This window comes from Podarcis melisellensis (genome assembly GCF_964234715.1).
Source record: "Podarcis melisellensis genome assembly, chromosome: 2".
NCBI lineage: Eukaryota > Metazoa > Chordata > Lepidosauria > Squamata > Lacertidae > Podarcis > Podarcis melisellensis.
In genome coordinates this window covers 53,897,037-53,915,838 of record NC_138529.1, presented here as the reverse complement: position 1 = coordinate 53,915,838, position 18,802 = coordinate 53,897,037, and the positions used below count along the sequence as shown (strand labels likewise).

Genomic DNA, 18,802 nt, shown 5'->3' with positions numbered 1-18,802 from the left:
CCCATCCTCTGGAGGATCTGGAGGTATACAGGTAGTGTGTTGATATTTGGATTGGAAAAAATGACAAGCCGACCTATTCAAGTAGGATTTCTATTATTAGTTCTTCCAGGGGCCATTTTGGGATGGGTTGCTCTTCATTTTTCTGCTGGAAAACATTCAGCACCACACTGTTACAGTTGTTCCACCAGTACAAGTGTTTCTGCTTGCTGGGTAGAACAGAAACCCTCCTCGTTTACATTTTAATGTGAATGTGCCATACAAAAATTGAAATGTGTGGTAGCATATATTGAAAGCAGTCCTTCTTTGTAACCAAACTTGTGTTTTTCTATCTCCCCTGCCACAGCAAAATCCCTGCAAGAGTTTGCTGCTGTTCTTAGAAATTTAGAAGATGAGCGCATGCGCATGGTATGGACTTTGTGTATGCAAAATAATGTGTGAGGAAAATCGATGATGAGCTTTTGGGAGTTACAGCAATGGAAATGGGGAAGGAACAATCGTTGGCAAAACTTGAAGTCTGGTCTAGGTGAAATAGTAGCCATGTAAAATTTTGTTTTGAGCAGAGTGTCTCCTTGGCATAAGTGATTTAGGGTCTGTAAGTGTGCTATATTTAGAAGTCAAGGTGGTGCATTTTGCTGAGGAACCCGTGGCCTTCCAGATGCTGTTGGATTCCAGTTCCCATCAGCTCCCACCAGCCTGGTCTGCGATAATGGGAGCTGTACTCCAGCAACATCTGAAGGGCCACAGAATCCTCACCCCCTGGCATACATTGTGCCATGTCAAGGCTTTGATATATCTGCTGGCCATGGGAAGAAGACTGTGAAGAATTTCTGTGTCGCTCTTGCCTGCTTTGGCCAATGGCCATGGTATAGCTCAACAGCCAGAATTGTCAGCTTTTGTTCTTCAGAGAATAGCAATATTCATCCCTTTGGGAGTAAGTCTTGGCAGCATAACAGGGAGGGCAAGCCACGATGAACTGCCTGCCACTGAATCCAGTTGGTCTGGCACTCAGAGAACAAAGACCCAATTATCCAGTACAGCTTGTTTATACATTTTTGCTCTCGCTTGGAGTAAAGTTTCCCTGATAGCATTGAATGTAGAAGTTGTTGTAGAGATGGGCCAAATGTGCTGAGTGTGTCCACATTTTCCATCCTCACAGATACTTCCAATAACTCAGCAACAGACAGATGCCACCGTCACCCACACACATGTATGCCTGTGGTAGTTGCACACTAGCTTTCTTCGAGAGCTAGATCCCAGTTTCTCTTGCTACTGTTCCCAAACACCTGTTGATCAGCTCAGCAGAAACACATGTATGCAGGTAGAAAAGAAAAGCACAATATAAATTGCGGTAAGGTAGAAGAACTAAAATTCACACTAGCAGGGGGGAGAACCTCAGCCCAGAAGTTTGGCAAAAAAGAGAGGTGCTAACAGAACGACTATGGAGGGGGCCAATTACATCTTCACATACGGAGTTCCGTAAGCTGGGCACTGCAACCAAGAAGGTCCAGTCCAGTGAGTATATTGGGATAGTAAATGCCCACATGTATGGACACACATGGATGTTAAACTGTAAATTTGGATGGAAGGAATCAGATTTAAACTCTCACAGATATAGACTGCTGAGATAAATTTTGAAGGGGAAAACTGAATTCTCAGCAAGATTCATCAGTCATGTTGACAAGCCCAGAGTCATTACCTCAGTTACTGCCCCGCTTCGGAAATTTATAACACTCTCTCTCTCTCTCTCTCTCTCTCTCTCTCTCTCTCTCTCTCTCTCTCTCTCTCTCTCTCTCTCTCTCTCTCTGTATTGTTTCAGGATCTAATATTTACCCTAACTGTTGTGCGACTTCATCACATCATCTTGTTATTGTTCTCTGGGTGTTCAAAGTTTATTTGTTGTAAACTGTTTAGAAGTTTCAAGCAAGCGGCATATAATATTTTTGTTAAACAAATGTTTCAAACTAAGAAAAAACTGCATCACAAAACAATATATTGAATAGGGTTGAGCTATTCAAACTGTTGAATGCCACAACTTCCCTCTGTTTTATAAGGGCTTAGGTGAACTGGGCTGTAATCCTATGCCAATTAGCCTGGGTGTTAGTCCTATTGAACTCAGTGGGGCTGCTGAATCAACCCATAGGATCACACTCTCAGGCATATTGTACTGCTTGTGAATTGTTCCTGCTTGAAGTATTTACATGTAAATGCCAGTTATTTTTATGTCATCATCCTTAATTATATGGTCTGCAAATTTCTGAGTCATACAAGTTTCTCCGGAAGGAAAAATATCCTATATCCAAACCGATTTCTAGTAATTGAGCACAGGAGTTAGGAAGCATATATCAGAATGAAGGAGTCTGAGTGTTTTTTCTTTACTGTCATCAGATTGAGAATGCTGGTGAGGTCTTAATCACACCTCTGGAGAAATTTCGTAAGGAGCAAATTGGTGCTGCTAAGGTAGGTAGAGAAATGGCGAATGATAATCTTGAAACCCTTTGTCTATGCTGGAGGTTTGAAAGTCACAACAGACATATTATGTTGGGATTTTGGAAACCGTATGAATCCCTCGATTATAGTATTTTGCTGCATCCTATAATGTCCAGCATAACCTATGTCTTGATTAACAGCAGCAAAGCAAAGTCTCTGCCTAAGCTTACACCTTTTATATTAGGTAAATTCATGTTATTTATTTATGTTTTAAAAAATATTTCAAGGCTGCTGTACAGGGTAGTGCCCACCAAAGACACCTTACCACAATGACAATTTACAGAATATCAATAATAAAACCACAAAACTATCAAACTGCCCCCTCCCCTGAAAAGCAGTCAGTAATGATACACAGCCAGCCACAGCAAAAGCAAGCCACAACTTCTGTTGTCTATGTTCTGGTACAACTCTAGGTTAGATTACTGCAACACGTTATATGTAGGTCTGCCCTTGAAGACAGTTTGAAAACTTCAGCCGGTGCATAATTAAGTGGCCAGGTTGCTCACCAGGACAAGATGGCCTGACTGCACTGGCTGCCAATTAGTTTCTGGTCACAATTCAAAGTGTTGTTTTTGACCTATAAAGCCTTAAATGGCTCAGGACTGTAATACCTCAAGGACCTCCTCTCCCTATATGAACTGATCCAGACCCTGCAATCTGAGGCCCTTCTTCGTGTGCCTCCTCCATGAGAGATCAGGAGTTGGCAGCAGAAGAACAGGCCTTTTCTGTGGTGGCTCCCCGTTTGTGGAATGGTGTCCCCAGAGAGGTTCATCTGGCACCTGCATTATGTATCTTTAGGTGCCAGGCAAAAAGGTTTTTCTATCACCGTGCCTTTGGCTGATTAACATTTTATGGGTTTGGGGGAGGTTATTGGTTTGTTTTTGTTTTATTATGTATTTTGTGTTCTATGTATTTTGTATTTTTATGTTGTGAACTGCCCTGTGATCTTTGGGTGAAGACTGGTATGCTAATACCAATACTATTAATAATAATAATAGCAGTGGGTTATGCCCAGGGGCTGGATGTTGTCCATTGCTGCTGAAAATGCACAAGAATACGCACTACTTAGCACCATGATGCCTTGGCATTCTTCATGGGCTTGTTCATTAGCTGACATTAGTGAGGGAAGAAGAAAGCAGGAGAGCAGCAGCAGGAAGTCTGCTGCTATATTTTCAGGGGAGTCTCTCAACCTAAAACCCCATCTTTCATCTCAGAAATTTCTGCGATTAGGCACAGCTCTAATTTTTACTCAGTTTCTGTGAGGCATTGTACCTTTTGTCCTCTGTCTTGTCTTGCTTTGTTACTATAACAACTTGTTGCTGCTCTTAAGATATATGGGCTTCTGCCAGTTTCACTTTCCTTCAGCCTTTCTTCTTGTAAAACAGAGGCTTCTTGTAAACTCTTTATTGAAGAGGCTCTGATTTTGGTGTTTGATTTACAACGTCACCTAGGAGTGACACCAGAGCTGGAATCGAATTGCACAAGGCGGTGGAATTAATTTGATGTTAGCGAAGGCCATAACCTAAAACAGGGCTAGTCAATATGGTGTCTTCTAGATGTAATTGGACTCCAGCTAGCATGACTGGGGTGAGGATGATGGGAGTTGTAGTACAGTAAAATTTTATGTTAAATTTTTAGAATAAATAAAAGAACATGTTAGCATTTGGCTCATCCCTCCTTTGACATGCTGAAGTACTGCGGCAGTTCTTGATGTGTATATGACATTTTTTGGCAGGAAGCCAAGAAAAAATACGACAAGGAGACAGAGAAATATTGTGGTGTGTTAGAAAAGCACTTAAACCTGTCTTCCAAGAAGAAGGAATCCCAACTTCAAGAGGTGAGATTGGCTTCTTGTTTTCTTGTCACGCTTCCTTGTTATAGACCCCATGAATTGCTTATGCACTTCAGGGCTCAGGCTGCAATGAGAAAGAAAGGCCTTTTCTGAAGTTTCTGGAACTTGGTTTTAAGAGCCCAGACAACACAATATGTTAAAACACATTTTTGCAATTTTAAAAAACAAAAACAACTCTTGAATTTGAGACTACGTGAGCTCTTGTTTTGAGCTTTGTTAGGGCATGGATTATGAATATGTTAAGTGAAATACATATTGGCTGCTGGAGTCAAGCTGCTGTTGGTGCCAATGGAAGCTTTCCTCCGGATGTAGAAAGCATTGTTGGAGGGGGATTTTTGCCGGGACTGTGGCAAAGTAGGAAAGAATTAAACTCCTTCTTCCTGTTTGTCTCCTGCAATGATTTCCTTTACACTGAAATCATTATTGTTTTTTAAAATGTGTTGTTTGTTCCTAAAATAAATAATTTTAAGATTCAGGGGTCCACCTCCAGAATGAAAGGGGGAAGGAGAATTTCCTGTAGCCAAGAGAATGTGATCCTTCGATAATGTAAAAACAATGATATTAAAGACAGTGGCATGTTAATCGTTTTTTGAGAACTGCAGTCAGTGTAAACAAAGGATAGGCAGACTGACAAACCATTTGATTTACTTAAAAAACAACAAGTAATTAGAATCTCAAGAACAACCCAGCCGATCTCTAATATTTGGGGAACACATCCAATAACTGTTTGATGGTTAGCTGTTGTGTAGTAATTGTGGTGAATATTGGACTAGTGAAACTTGTGGGTAGTGAAATTTCTGAGGTAATGGAATGTTTGGGAACATCCTGGCTACTCAAGAGGGCAAGGCTGTTGACAACAAAAACCTCTATTTTGTGAAAGAGAGGAACAGTAGCTAGTTTGCTGAGATTTAAAAAAAAAAAAAAATTCTTGTGAGGAAGAGTTCTGAAGGGCAGACAAGGGCCTGGACAGAATGTCAGAGGACTCTAATGAAACCTAAGGAACAAAGGGTATACATACAGTATCGCTGAAGGAAAGAGGCAGACGGAGCAGTGGACTGAATTAATATACATTAATCTGAGGGGAGGCAGAGATGGATGGCAGGGATGACTGAGGAAAAACTGTGGGTTGTGGGATAAGGACCTAAAGGGCCTGGTGTAGACCCTTGTGCCTTACAGCACACCCACCCACGTGTTCTGCCAGTCATTGTTTCTGCCATTACTCGGTTTTGACCTGAGAAACCTGAGGGCAGTCAGACAGTGGCGTGCTGAATTTTGTCTATCAATTAGAACTAACTAGCTAATTGTTTGCCTCCTTTCAGATTCAATTCTTGTATGTAACCACTGAATAATGGTGCCACCTTGTGGACATCTTTCACATTCATCTTTAGTTCTGAGTACCGTAATTTTCGCTCCAAAACACGCACCTTTTTGCTCGTAGAAAGTAAGGGAAAATGCCTGTGCGTGTTACGGAGCGAATGCACTCGACCGGAGCCATGGCTGCCGTCAGTCAAGCAAAGCAGGAGCCGCTTGCAGGGCTTCTGTCCCGCTTTGCGCGGCTCTAGCTTTGCTTGCTTTACAGGAGGAGCCAAGGAGGAGGGAGGGAAAGAGAGCCATGGCAGCAAAGCGGGCAGCAGCCGCTTACACGGGAGGAGGGACAGACGGGAGCCATAGCGAGCCGGAAAAAGCGCCTTGTAGCCAGCAACAGCTGCTGCAGCCTCAGCTAGCAAAGGTCCATGCGCTCTCTAAACGGAGCAATGAGGCTGCAGAGGGACAGCAGGGCACAGGAGGGCTCTGAGCCATGAGCGCAGTGAAAGTTTTTTTAAAGGCTGCTGGGGACAGGAGGGCATGGGATGAGGGAGAGGGGGAAATTACGATTCTCCCAGCATCTCAGCTGATCCGCTGAGCAGGACTTGGGTTGCAGGGGATTCGCCATTAGCTGTGTAAAGCAGCAAAGAGGGAGAGGAAAGGAGCTGCTTACACTGCTGTAAGTGGCTGCTGTCCGGTTGGCTACTTTAAAGAAACAGTGCTCTTTCCCTCCCCCCTCCCCGCTCAGCTCGCCGAAAAGCTCCTTTTCTACACACCCCACCGAGCTCCTTCTCCCCTTAAACCCCTCTCCTGCATCATTAGCAGCATCCTTCTCCACCCACCCCACGCGTGTTCCTTCTCCCCTTAAACCCCTCTCTTGCATTATTAGCAGCATCCTTCTCCACACACCCCACGCGTGCTCCTTGTCCCTTGAATGCTTTTCCTTCCCTCCCCACTTAAAACATAGTTACAAAGCACGGATCCACATGGATCCTCAGGATTTTTACACTGGGTCACCCCAAGTTCACCATCAGATCACATAGCATATCCATGGCTACAGCCTGCACCAAAACACCCACCTACACCCACTGTTTCATGGGGCTGCAATGGCGCAAAAACGTGGTTACAAAGCATGGATCTTCAGGATTTTTGCATTGGGCTACCCCAAACTCACCGTCAGATCACGTCTGTGGCCACAGCATGAACCACAAAAATCATACATCCACTGTTTCGTTTAGAATATTTTTTTCTTGTTTTCCTCCTCTAAAAACTATGTGCGTGTTATGGTCAGGTGCGTGTTATAGAGCGAAAAATACGGTACTTTTGGAAAAGAAGCTACATTAAACATTTTATTATTATTTTTACCAGAAGGAGCTCTGAGCTTTCCATTTTAGACATGCCTCTGTATTTGATGCTTAGAATGCCTGATGGCCATTGAGCCCTCACTAATTTTACCTTTACAAGCTCTTTGTACGCTCAAGCTACCTTGACTGAGTGACATCTTCGCCTGAGTGATATTTTGGTTTAGGTGCCTTAGATTTTGAATGAGGTGTCCAAATGTTTTCAGCTTCCATATGGAAGCAGGGGTGCCTCGGCCTTGAAATGTCTGAGGATTTAGGTATTGAGCTAGGATTTCAGAAGGGGAAGCATGCCAGAAGAATGACAAATGTGTGTGGAGAAGTTCGTTGTTTGTGGTAATTTTAGAAGAGTGGGTGCTGTGCTTCATTAATAACATACAGCTGCTTCGCGGGTGTGTCTGGCTCAGCCAAAGACAATAGCTCATGTGTTGAGAGCTCTGAGTTTCTTCTGCTGGCCAAACATCTGGGAGGTTGGAATTCATTTAGTTGCTTAGCAAGCCTGCTAATATGGCACCACGTCTTACTGACTTCACTTAAGAGTATCCCACTCCTTGTACACTGCACCCTTGTGAACATTAATATTTACTTTATACTTTTGTATTTCACATGCTGCTCAATTTAACCATATCCCTTGGGTGTTTTCACAAATCTAAATCAGTAAGATACAAATACTTTCAGCTGTCATAGATTTAAAACAACCTGCTCAGAAGTTCATAAAAAGCAGGCATGAGCCCAAACAATAAGCAGCATAAAATCAGCAATATTTATAAATGTATAAATAGTTATAAATGTATTCAAATGCTTAGGAGAATTAGGAGGTCTTCATTTGGTGCCTGAAAGATCCTAAGGTGGGTAACCGGGGGAACATCCCATAATCAAGGCATGACCACTAAGGAGGCCTTCAAGCTGCATTTTGAGTTACTTAAACTTGAGAGACCCTGGTTCAATGCCCCCTCTCAGCCTTGAAGTATACTAGGTGACTTTGGTCCACTGACCTACATTTTGTAGGGTTGTTGTAAAGTTAAAAGGGAGAAGAAGCATGCACTGTATGCCTTCCTGACCTTAGAGGAAGATAGATTTACGAATTATGAATATGCAAATTAATATAACACTACCAACAACCAACAACTCCCAACAGCTTGTGAGAAATCTAAGCAGTAGCTGTTTGGTGCCAATTTAGATCTCATGCTGTTTCTTTGTGAATAATTCAAATAAAAGGAATTATTTCCTTTTTTTAAAAAAAGGAGATTCATTCTGGGAAACCCTGAAATTCCTTCAGAGCCTAGGGTTCCTCAATGAGATGGAGAATAATTGTTCTTGTTGACTTGGTATAATGTTTGGATGTCCTATCTACTTTGCTCTGGAACTCAACCTTCTTTTGTGAAGATTACTGTGCAAGCAGCACTTTGCATAATATTGGTGCCAAATGTTAACATTTAATAGCTGCTTTGTATCTTTTTAATCCACATGGTGATTTGACAGGCAGACAGCCAGGTGGACCTGGTTCGACAGCACTTCTATGAAGTCTCCCTTGAGTATGTCTTCAAAGTACAAGAAGTTCAAGAGAGGAAGATGTTTGAGTTTGTGGAACCAGTAAGTAAACAGTCGTGGCTTTTCATTCTTACCCTGTGAACTGTTTTACGGTATAGTAGATATTGGAGATGGTTCCAACTGCTTGCTTGCGGTTCAGATGCGAAAACTGACAAACAGCTGCTGTGAAGTCTCCTAAACTTTAAAAAGAATCAATTTTGTCACAGTGATTGAGTTTCCAAAAAGGCATTAATGATAGAGTAACAATGTTGGAGTGCCTTCTGTTTTCTCATAAATTGTGAGGCAATCGTCTGAATTTGAATAGGATCACTGATGTGGCCTTCATCAGTCTCACACCCAAGCAGGATGGGACCTGTTGCCTATTGTGGTGTGGTCTAAAATCACCTGGAAGTGTGTGCATGTGAATATCGCAGTACCTCCCAGTTTTCCTCCCTCTTGCAATGGCTGGTTGAAACAGAGCTGACTTTATTAACCTCTTCTGTACTTGATATGATTGCCTCACAGGATTTCAGCTAAACCCCATAGACACTAATTGACAAGCACAATCTGTAGAGTCCTGTAATTTTTTAAGTCCACGGAACTGTAAAAATAAATTAAAGGAAATGAGAAGGCAGTGGGTTATAATACAGTGGTACCTCGGGTTACATACGCTTCAGGTTACATACGCTTCAGGGTACACACTCCACTAAGCCAGAAATAGTGCTTCAGGTTAAGAACTTTGCTTCAGGATAAGAACAGAAATCGGGCTCCGGCAGCGCGGCAGCAGCAGGAGGCCTCATTAGCTAAAGTGGTGCTGCAGGTTAAGAACAGTTTCAGGTTAAGTACGGACCTCCGGAACGAATTAAGTACTTAACCTGAGGTACCACTGTACAGTCCAGAACAGGCTGAGACTCTATTACTGGATCTGCCAGCCTTCTGATTAAGAGCAATATTAAGCTTTACCTTAGTTTAACGACATTCAGCCTATAACTGACTTCAGTCCGTGGTTCAGAACCTCCAAGAGGTTGTGTTCCAAAGCCTATCTCTGTAAATACTGAATAAAAAGCGGATGATCAGAATTTTTTTCCTTGCTGGGCAACCGGCTGTGGGAGTTGCTTGCAGCCACCTGCCAGCTGGGGAGCCACTGCAGAAAAGGCTTGTTCTCATGTTGCCGCACTCTGGACCTCTCATAGAGGAGGCACACAAAGAAGGGCATCAGATGATGACCACAAGGTTTGGGTCCCTTCATATGGGAAGAGGCGGTCCTTGAGATATTGTGTTCCTGAACTATTTCTGTAACCATCAACATAACCAGAGCCACTTTCAGTGCTGAAAGCAGGTCAGAACTGAAATGGGTCAAGGTACAAGAGAGATAATTTATTACGGTCAAAGACCAGCTCGCATAACACAATAAAAACAGCGTTCATAAAGATAAAATATACAATCAGAGCAGATTGCAGTAATAGTTCATGAGTTAAAATTGAGGTCAAGGTAATTAATCCCATCCACAAATTCCTGAAGCTGGACCACCACCACATGCTCAAGCACCTGACCCAAGTAGGGAATGTATGACACCATCCAGGAAATATCCTGAGAGGGCTTGTGTGGAGAACTGAAGCTGAGACATTAGTGCTTCATGGCTGAGGTAACATTTAATAAGTTGCCTGATCCACACCTCATATTTTCCTAGGCAGTACTTTCAGTCAATTCTCTTCTGAAGCAGTATTTTTGTTAGGCAGAAATTTCATCATTGGTATGCAAGGTTTTTACGTTCTGAAAGCGTATGTTAGTAGCTTCTGAATAGAGAGGTTTGCCTCCAAACTTACTCCCTCCAAACAATAAAAAAATAGATCTGTTCATTTCATGTATTCCTCAAAATAGCTTTTGTGATTTTATGGTCCTTTTGTGATTTTATGGTCCTGGAACACTACTGACTTCATCTGAGCCGTGTTTCCATTATTGTAAAATGAAGATTGGGTGGGTATCCTTTCCTTCCATCCTGGAGCTTTGAAGGAATAAAGTCCACAGTACTCTTACCAGTACAGTGGTACCTCTGGATGCGAACGGGATCCGTTCCAGAGCCCCATTCACATCCTGAAGCGAACTCAACCCGCGTCTGTGCATGCACGGGTTGCGTTTCACAGCTTCCGCGCGTGACGTTGTTTTGAGCGTCTGCGCGAGCGGCGAAACCTGGAAGTAACGCGCTCCGTTACTTCCGGGTCGCCATGGAGCGCAACCCGGAAATGCTTAACCTGAAGCTACTTCAACCCTGGGTATGACTGTATAGATAAAATGACAACATTCTCGTGTAACTTTTGTATCTGACCTGCAGATGGCGCCAGGCATTGCTGATGCGTTGCTTAAATTGTTTTGTGGAATATTTCTAAACCACATTCTGTGTGTATGGTGTGTCTGTATGCACACAAACACAGGGAAAGTACAGAATGACTATTTATTTAAAATGGGGCAAAGAGTGGCAAGCAGGAGAAGGGGTGTGAATTTAAAAAGTTCATTAAAATGGGGCATATTTTACATATGTGTTATGTTACCGAGTTGAATGCACAAATCCCAGATGCAGTATAAAGTATAATGTGCTCTTGAGACTGAGCAGGACATCACTCACCTGAGAGAGTGAGGCATGGCTACATATATGCTTGAGTCTTTTGCTCACTGAAGATCTTACCAGGCCTTTCAAGTTAAATTTTTTTTTTTTTTAAATATTTTATTAGGTTTTTAATAAACAAATTTCCACTTTCAAATACATACTTCCATGAATCCAATGGACTTCCCCCATCTCCCGAGCACTGCATTCCCTGTGTAACCAAAACCTCAGCAAATTGTTAACTTGTTTTGTACATAACAATATATCTTCCATTTTATCGTGTTATCTGATGTAAACATTTCGATACAATTGCATTAATTTTTAATTTCCACACAATAAAAATATTTCGTTACCTCACTTCTGTCTTATAGTGTCTTATTTATCAATTCAGAAATTTGCCGATACTGAAGCTATACCTTCCTAGAAAGGAGCATTTTTTAACATTCATACAACTTATAATGCTTTTTCAAATAGTCCTTAAAATTTTTCCAAACTTCCTCCGTTTCTTCTTCTCCCGAGTCTCGAATTCTGCCAGTCATTTCAGCCAACTCCATATAGTCCATCAGCTGCGTCTGCCATTCTTCCAATGTGGGTAGATTTTGTGTCTTCCAGTGCTTTGCCAACAGAATCCTCGCTGCTGTAGTAGCGTACATAAAGAAAGTTCTATCTTTCTTGACCATCCTCTGGTCTACCATGCCCAGAAGGAAGGCCTCCGGTTTCTTAGGTAGGGTGAATCTCAGCACCTTTTTTAGTTCATTATGTATCATTTCCCAGAAGGCCTTCACTTTCGGGCAGGTCCACCAGAGGTGTAAAAATGTCCCTTCCTCTTCCTTACATTTCCAACATTTATTGTCAGACAGGTGATATATCTTTGCAAGCTTGACTGGGGTCATGTACCACCGGTATATCATTTTCATAATGTTTTCCTTCAAGGCAGTACATGCCGTGAATTTCATTCCGGTGTTCCATAACCTTTCCCAGTCTTCAAACATAATGTTATGCCCCAAATCCTGTGCCCACTTTATCATAGAGGATTTGACGATCTCATCCTGTGTGTTCCATTTAAGCAGCAAGTTATACATTCTCGAAATTAGCTTGGATTTTGGCTCAAGCAACTCTGTTTCTAGTTTCGATTTTTCCTCCTGAAAACCCACTTTTTTGTCTGCTTTAAAAACTTCCTGAATTTGAGCATAATGCAACCAATCTCGCACCTTGTTTTTTAACTTTTCCATACTCTGTAACCTCCATTTATCTCCAATTTTTTCAATTATTTCCCAATATTTAGGCCAGTGGGCCTCCATATTGAGTCTTTTACGTGCTTTGGCCTCCATCGGTGAGAGCCACCTCGGAGTTTTACTCTCCAATAAGTCTTTATATTTTGACCAGACCATGAAAATTGCCCTTCTGACAATATGGTTTTTGAACAATTTATGAACTTTAACCTTGTCATACCACAAATATGCATGCCACCCAAAAGCATTATCAAATCCCTCCAGGTCAAGGACATCGGTGTTCTCCAATAAGATCCAATCCTTCAACCAGCAGAGGGCTGCAGCTTCGTAATATAACCTCAAGTCCGGCAGGGCAAACCCCCCTCTTTCTTTCGCATCTGTTAGTATTTTAAACTTTATTCGGGGCTTTTTGCCCTGCCAGACAAATTTGGATAAATCCCTCTGCCATTTTCCAAAACATTCCACCTTATCCACGACCTGGAGGGACTGAAACAAAAATAGCATTTTCGGCAATACATTCATCTTTATAGCAGCTATTCTGCCCAACAAGGAAAGTTTTAATCTTGACCATGTTTCCAGATCTCTTTTTATCTCTGACCAACATTTCTCATAGTTGTCCTTAAATAAATTCAAATTTTTGGAGGTCAAATGGACCCCTAGGTACTTTACTTTTTTAACCACATTTAGTTCTGTTTCTTTTCTGAACTCCTCTATTTCAGTAGTTGTCAAGTTTTTTGCTAAAACTTTAGTTTTTTGTTTATTCAGCTTGAATCCCGCCACCCGACCAAAATCAGAAATTAATTCTAACGCTCTTTTAGTACTAGAGGCTGGCTCCTGTAATGTTAATACCAAATCGTCTGCGAAAGCTTTCAGTTTATATTGTTTCTCTCCGACCACAATTCCCTGTGTCAACTGGTCGTTTCTGATCATATTCAGTAACACCTCCAGAACTGAAATAAACAGCAGAGGAGATAGAGGGCACCCCTGTCGTGTCCCTTTTTCAATTTTAAACTCCTCTGTCACCACGTTGTTTACTATCAATTTAGCCTTTTGTTCTGAATAAATTGCTTCTATTCCATTTTCAAACCCCCGCCCTACTCCCATCCTTTCCAAATTTTTCTTCATAAACCGCCAAGAAATGTTGTCAAAGGCCTTCTCCGCATCAATAAAAATCAACACCGCTCTTGTGTTTGAATTAATCTGTAAAAACTCCAAAATGTCAATGATGTTTCTTGTGTTGTCAAATAAATGCCTACCAGGGAGAAAGCCTGCTTGGTCCTTATGAATAACTTCATTTAAGACTTTCTTAAACCTACTTGCCAAAATGTCTGCAAAAATTTTATAATCCACATTTAGGAGTGAGATAGGACGGTAGTTTTTAAGTTGAGTTTTTTCAGATTCTAGTTTCGGGATCAACGTGATGAAGGCTTCTTTCCACGTTTCCGGTGCCCTCCTCCCCTCCATAATCTGATTGCAAACTTCCAACAATGGTTGTGTCAATGAGTCCTTCAGTACCTTATAATATTTGGAAGTAAGCCCATCAGGTCCCGGAGATTTGCCCAGTTGGAGGTTCTGAATGGCGCATTCAATTTCTTGGGTTGTAATATTACAGTTCAGGGTTGCTCTCATTTCCTGGGGTATTTTTTGTAATCCATTAGTTATGACAAATTGGTCCACCTCTGAGCTTTTTTGTGGCCTTTGAGAATAGAGTTCTTTAAAATATTTCTGGAAGGACCTTCTGATTTCTTCGGGTTTCTGAACCATTTTCCCTTCAATCTCTAGATTTGTAACTGTGTTAAGTTTTTGTCTCTTTTTCAACTGCCAGGCTAACAATTTTCCACATTTGTTTGCAGATTCAAAGGATCTTTGTTTCATTTGTTTAATTTTCCATTCCACCTCTTGATTTATCAGTTTCGAATATTGAGCCTGGAAAAACTTCACTTCTCTCAATACTTCCTTCGATTTGGGCCTGGATCTCAGTTTTCTCTCTCCTTCTCTTATTTTCTCCAAGATCTTCTCCTTCTTTTCATTCCAGAGTCTTTTTTTAATCGTGTTCTGTTGTATTAGAAACCCTCTTATCACTGCTTTGCTTGCGTCCCAAATTATTCTTTTTTCCACATTTGTCTTTAAGTTTATTTCAAAATAGTCCTTTAAAACTTTTTGGGCCTTCTTAACAATCTCCTGATCTCTTAACAAGGCGTCATTCATTCTCCATCTGAACGATCCGGTTGTATTTAGTCTCAATTCCATTCTCAAGGCGTTGTGGTCGGAGCAGGTTTTTGGGCAGATTTCCACTTTTCTGGTCTTAGGTGCCAGCCCTCTAGTTATCCATATTTGGTCGATTCGCGTCCATGTCATGTGGGCCTCAGAAAAGAAAGTTCCTTCTTTCCCTAGAGGGTTCTTGATCCTCCATATGTCGATCAAATCCAAATTGTCAGTCATTTCAAAAAAGGTTTTTGGAAGTCTGCCATCTTTCGTTATATTAGCACTTTGTGACTTATCCATATTCACTGAGGCGACACCGTTCATATCTCCCAACATGATAATGTTGTTATAGTCCAAATAGTCCAGCATAATCTCATGCAGCTTCTTAAAAAATTCCGATTTTCCATCATTTGGGGCGTAGATTCCTAGAATTAAAAACTTTTCTCCTTGTGTCTGGATTTCAATTGCCAAAATTCTGCCCTGTTCGTCTTTAAATACAAATTTTGGGGACAAGTTCTCCTTTGCATAGATCACCACTCCTCTTTTCTTAACTTTATCCGATGAAATAAATTCTTGGCCTAACCTTTTATTAATTAGCACTTTTCTATGGAGTCTTGTCACATGTGTTTCTTGCAGGCAAATAATGTCCAATTGTTCTTTTTTCAAAATATGAAATACTTTTCTGCGTTTTTCTGGAGAATTCCCGCCATTTATATTCCAGCTAAGAAGCTGCAGAGACATCCCGGTCTACTTCTTGGATATCACAGTTGGGTATCTAATTTGTCTTCCTTTTCCGGAAGCTGTGGTGCCGGGCCGCCTCCAGATGGTATGGATCCTGGTGGTAATCCCGGTGGTGGAGGCCAAGAATCTGCGGCTCTCTTTTGGAGGTCCTCCTCGTTATCGTGTAGGAACTTCTGGTGGTCTTCTGGCGTTTTGATTCTTACCTTCTTTCCTTTATAGGTAAATGACAGACCTTGAGGAAATTCCCACCTGTATGGGATTGCGTTGTATCTTAACAATTTGGCCAAGTCTGTATATGTGGCTCTAAGGTCCAACAAATATTTAGGAATATCTCTATAAATTTCTGCCCTTTTACCTTCGACTTCCAGGGATTTTTTAAAGTGTTGGCCTAATATCTTGTCTCTTTCCTCTCTTGTTCTCAAACAAACCAAACAGTCTCTGGACTTATCTTTTTTAACCGATCTTCCCAGTCTGAAGGCCGTCACGATCTTGAAGTCTTTATCTTCTTCAACCCCCCAAAATTTAGAAAACAGCTCCGTCAAGAATTTCTCTAGGTTGCCCTGTTCCAACTCTGGGACAGCCCTCAGCCTAAGATTACATTCCTTACTTTTCAGTTCCACCATTGACAGGTAGGCTTGCTGTTCTCCTACCTGTCTTCTCAGAGGTCTTACTTCCCCTTTGATCTCTTCCACCTTCTTGCACGCTTGCTCTGCTTTTTGATTGGCTTCCGCAGCTAATTTGTAGTTCTCCGCCGTAGCTCCTTGCAGTTTCTCAATAGCCTGGGTGTGCTGCGAAACCTGATCTGTTAACTTGCTGATAGTAGATGTAGCTCTATCAATTTTAGATGACTGATCGTCCACCTTCTTATTCAAAAGTGCCAGTTGTTCCAAAATTTGTTTCAAGACTGGATCAGTTCCTCCAGCTGCCATTTCTTCTGTAGCAGGCGTTTCAACTTCCTCCTCTTGCGCCGTCAACACAGTAGGCACCGAGGATCTACGATGGTGAATCAAGGTTGTTTAGACCAGCTGCCCAGCTCTCTTGTCTTTTTTCTTTTCTTTAACTTCCTCAGCTAAAGCTTCCTTAGCTTTAGCTGCTCTTGTTTTCGCTGGGCCACTCATTCCCCAGCTGCTGTTCAAGGTCAAATAGTCTTTCAGTCCATGAGAAAGGCAAGTCCAGAATATAAACAATTAAACCACAAAAAATCCCAATAAGATACAGTTCCCAGGCTACTATGTCTCCGCAAATCCACTAGGGGGGGTTTTCAAAAGAAAGAAAGTTTCTTTTCCACCATCAAAGCTCCTATTTCGACTGAAATCCCCAAGTTCAGAAAGGAGGGTTTCAGAGAGTTCTGTTTCGAATTAGTGCCACAAGGTAACAGAGAGGTTTCAGTAACAGTATTAAAGCGATAGTGTATCCATCAGTGCAACAGTTTATGTTAAAAGAAAAGTTTCTGCAGCCTGACAGTACTCATTTGCAACACTGGCAGTCCAATAACTCGATTGTCCCCTTCAATTCCACGTCTCTTCACAATAGGAGGAAGATTCTCTAACACACTGGATTAAAACATTTATTTCTTCACCCTTTTTCGATTTCTAAAAACACACAGTCTATTAATGCCCCTTCTTATTTCTTTCAAAGTCTCTTTTTAACACTTCAGCCCGCATCGGGTTCTTTGCTTTGCTCCGATTAGCAGGACCGGAAGGCGGACTTCCTGTTACTCGCCTCCCGTTTTCAGCCAAAATAAACAAATTTAAGTTGATCCTTGATCAGTTCTTTGGTACCCCTTACTCACGGGTAAATTGCAGCCAATCTCGATGTTTTTCAAGAAGAAAGGTCGGCGCTCATCAGCAACAGCAGCGCGGCTTCACTTCCGCGAAAAGAGCGATGAACTCACAGCGCCGCTCCCCCGTTCACGATCCGGAGCCTCTTACAAGGTCCCTTCCTCGCTTCTGGGGGGGCTTCTGGCACCCGCCGAGTCCCACGGCCACAGGCTCACTCTGCCTGCGGTTTATCTGGATGGGTCTCCGCTTCGCCGTAGCGGAAAACCCTTTTTCGCGGAGCCCCTCTTCACTAAGTAAAGAGGACCGCCATTGCTGTTTTGCGCCGCCTCCGGAAGTGCTTTCAAGTTAAATTTAAAGACTCTGGTTTCTCTTCAGATCGTATAAATCTTTCGCCTTTTACTTTCAAGTTAAATTTAAAGACTTAAATGGATGAAAATGCTTTAAAGAAGCTGTCTGCTACTGTCAGTACTGTGATCTGTATCAGAAGAGAAGTTTTGAAAGCTCCAGAGGTTGCACAGTGTCATACAATAACACTAGTAAAAGAGTGATTTAAAAAAGCAAACCTGTTGCATACATTTAGACTAGGGATGCTTTAGTTCAGAGGTTGCAAATTGTTTTGGCATAGAAACTGTTGTGGGTATATTGTAATATAAAAAATTAGAAATTACTTGAAAGAAACAAATAGGCCTAGGACAAATTAAGTTATAATTAAATAAATGGGATTCAGAATATCAAGAAAAGTGAATAAGATGACTATAATTGGAAATTGTTTTAGTTTAATAATGATATTGGAAAGCTGTTACTTTTAAATTACAAGGAAACTCAGAAGGGAGGGATTTGAGGAAGTCAATCAAGATGTTTAAAAAGTTGGATTTGTAAAGAATTAAGTTTGTTATTATTGTTTATTTGTTTATTGTTCCCCCCTTTCCCCCTCCCTTCCCCCTTTTTTTCTTCTTTTCTTTCTTCTTCTTCTTTTTTCCCCCCTTTTCTGTTTCTGTGTATTATTCTGCTTTGTGGCTTGTTATTATGGTGGGAAAATTTAATAAAAACTTATTAAAAAGAAAGAAAGAAAGAAACTGTTGTGGGTATCACACATGTGCTACAACTCTCCCCAGATGTAATCCCCTTAAATCACCCCCCCCATTAGATGTGTGTGTGTGTGTGTGTGTGTGTGTGTGTGTGGAAAGAAAGCCTTCTGTTGCTTAAAGCAGGCCTCTTTTAAGCCTGATTTTAGTGCAGGAATGGAACTCTGTGGGCATAAGGGAAGGCCCCTGGTGGCAGATCTGTGCCCATGGGTACTGTACCGGTGACCCACGTTTTAGTTAGAAGTAGGTCCCATTGAGTTCAGTGGTGCTTACTCCAATATAGGTGTGCAGCCATGCTGGAGAAGCTTATGGATGTAACTCCTATTTTGGTCAATAGGACTAACTCCCAGGTGTGTGAGCACAGAATAACTATAGTTTCTTTTCTTTTTTCCTTTGGGGATGCACTGTGATGTTGAATGGGAAGAAAGGGCAGTAGCAATAACTCTCTCCTTGAGTAAACACAGTCGTACCTCGGAAGTCGAACAGAATCCATTCCCGAAGTCCATTTGACTTCTGAAACATTTGACTTCCAAAGCGCGGCTTCTGATTGGCTGAAGGAAGCTCCTGCAGCCAATCAAAAGCTGCAGAAGCCCCATCGTACGTTCAGCTTCCAAAAGAAGGTTT

General features: G+C 41.8%; 1 protein-coding gene across 10 annotated transcripts in view; it reads left to right on the top strand.

Moving 5' to 3' along the window:
- Positions 1 to 18,802, top strand: part of ARHGAP26 (Rho GTPase activating protein 26) — a 207,111-nt gene that overhangs the window by 55,380 nt on the left and 132,929 nt on the right. For 8 of the 10 annotated variants that reach the window (XM_081900796.1, XM_081900801.1, XM_081900802.1 and 5 more), the window contains 4 exons: positions 344 to 405; positions 2,386 to 2,457; positions 4,223 to 4,324; positions 8,485 to 8,595. In XM_081900796.1, coding sequence (XP_081756922.1) covers positions 344 to 405; positions 2,386 to 2,457; positions 4,223 to 4,324; positions 8,485 to 8,595 — 347 coding nt within the window. Of the gene's footprint in view, positions 1 to 343; positions 406 to 2,385; positions 2,458 to 4,222; positions 4,325 to 7,014; positions 7,353 to 8,484; positions 8,596 to 18,802 lie in introns of those variants that run through there. The other 2 variants (XM_081900805.1, XM_081900797.1) reach the window with 2 other exon arrangements.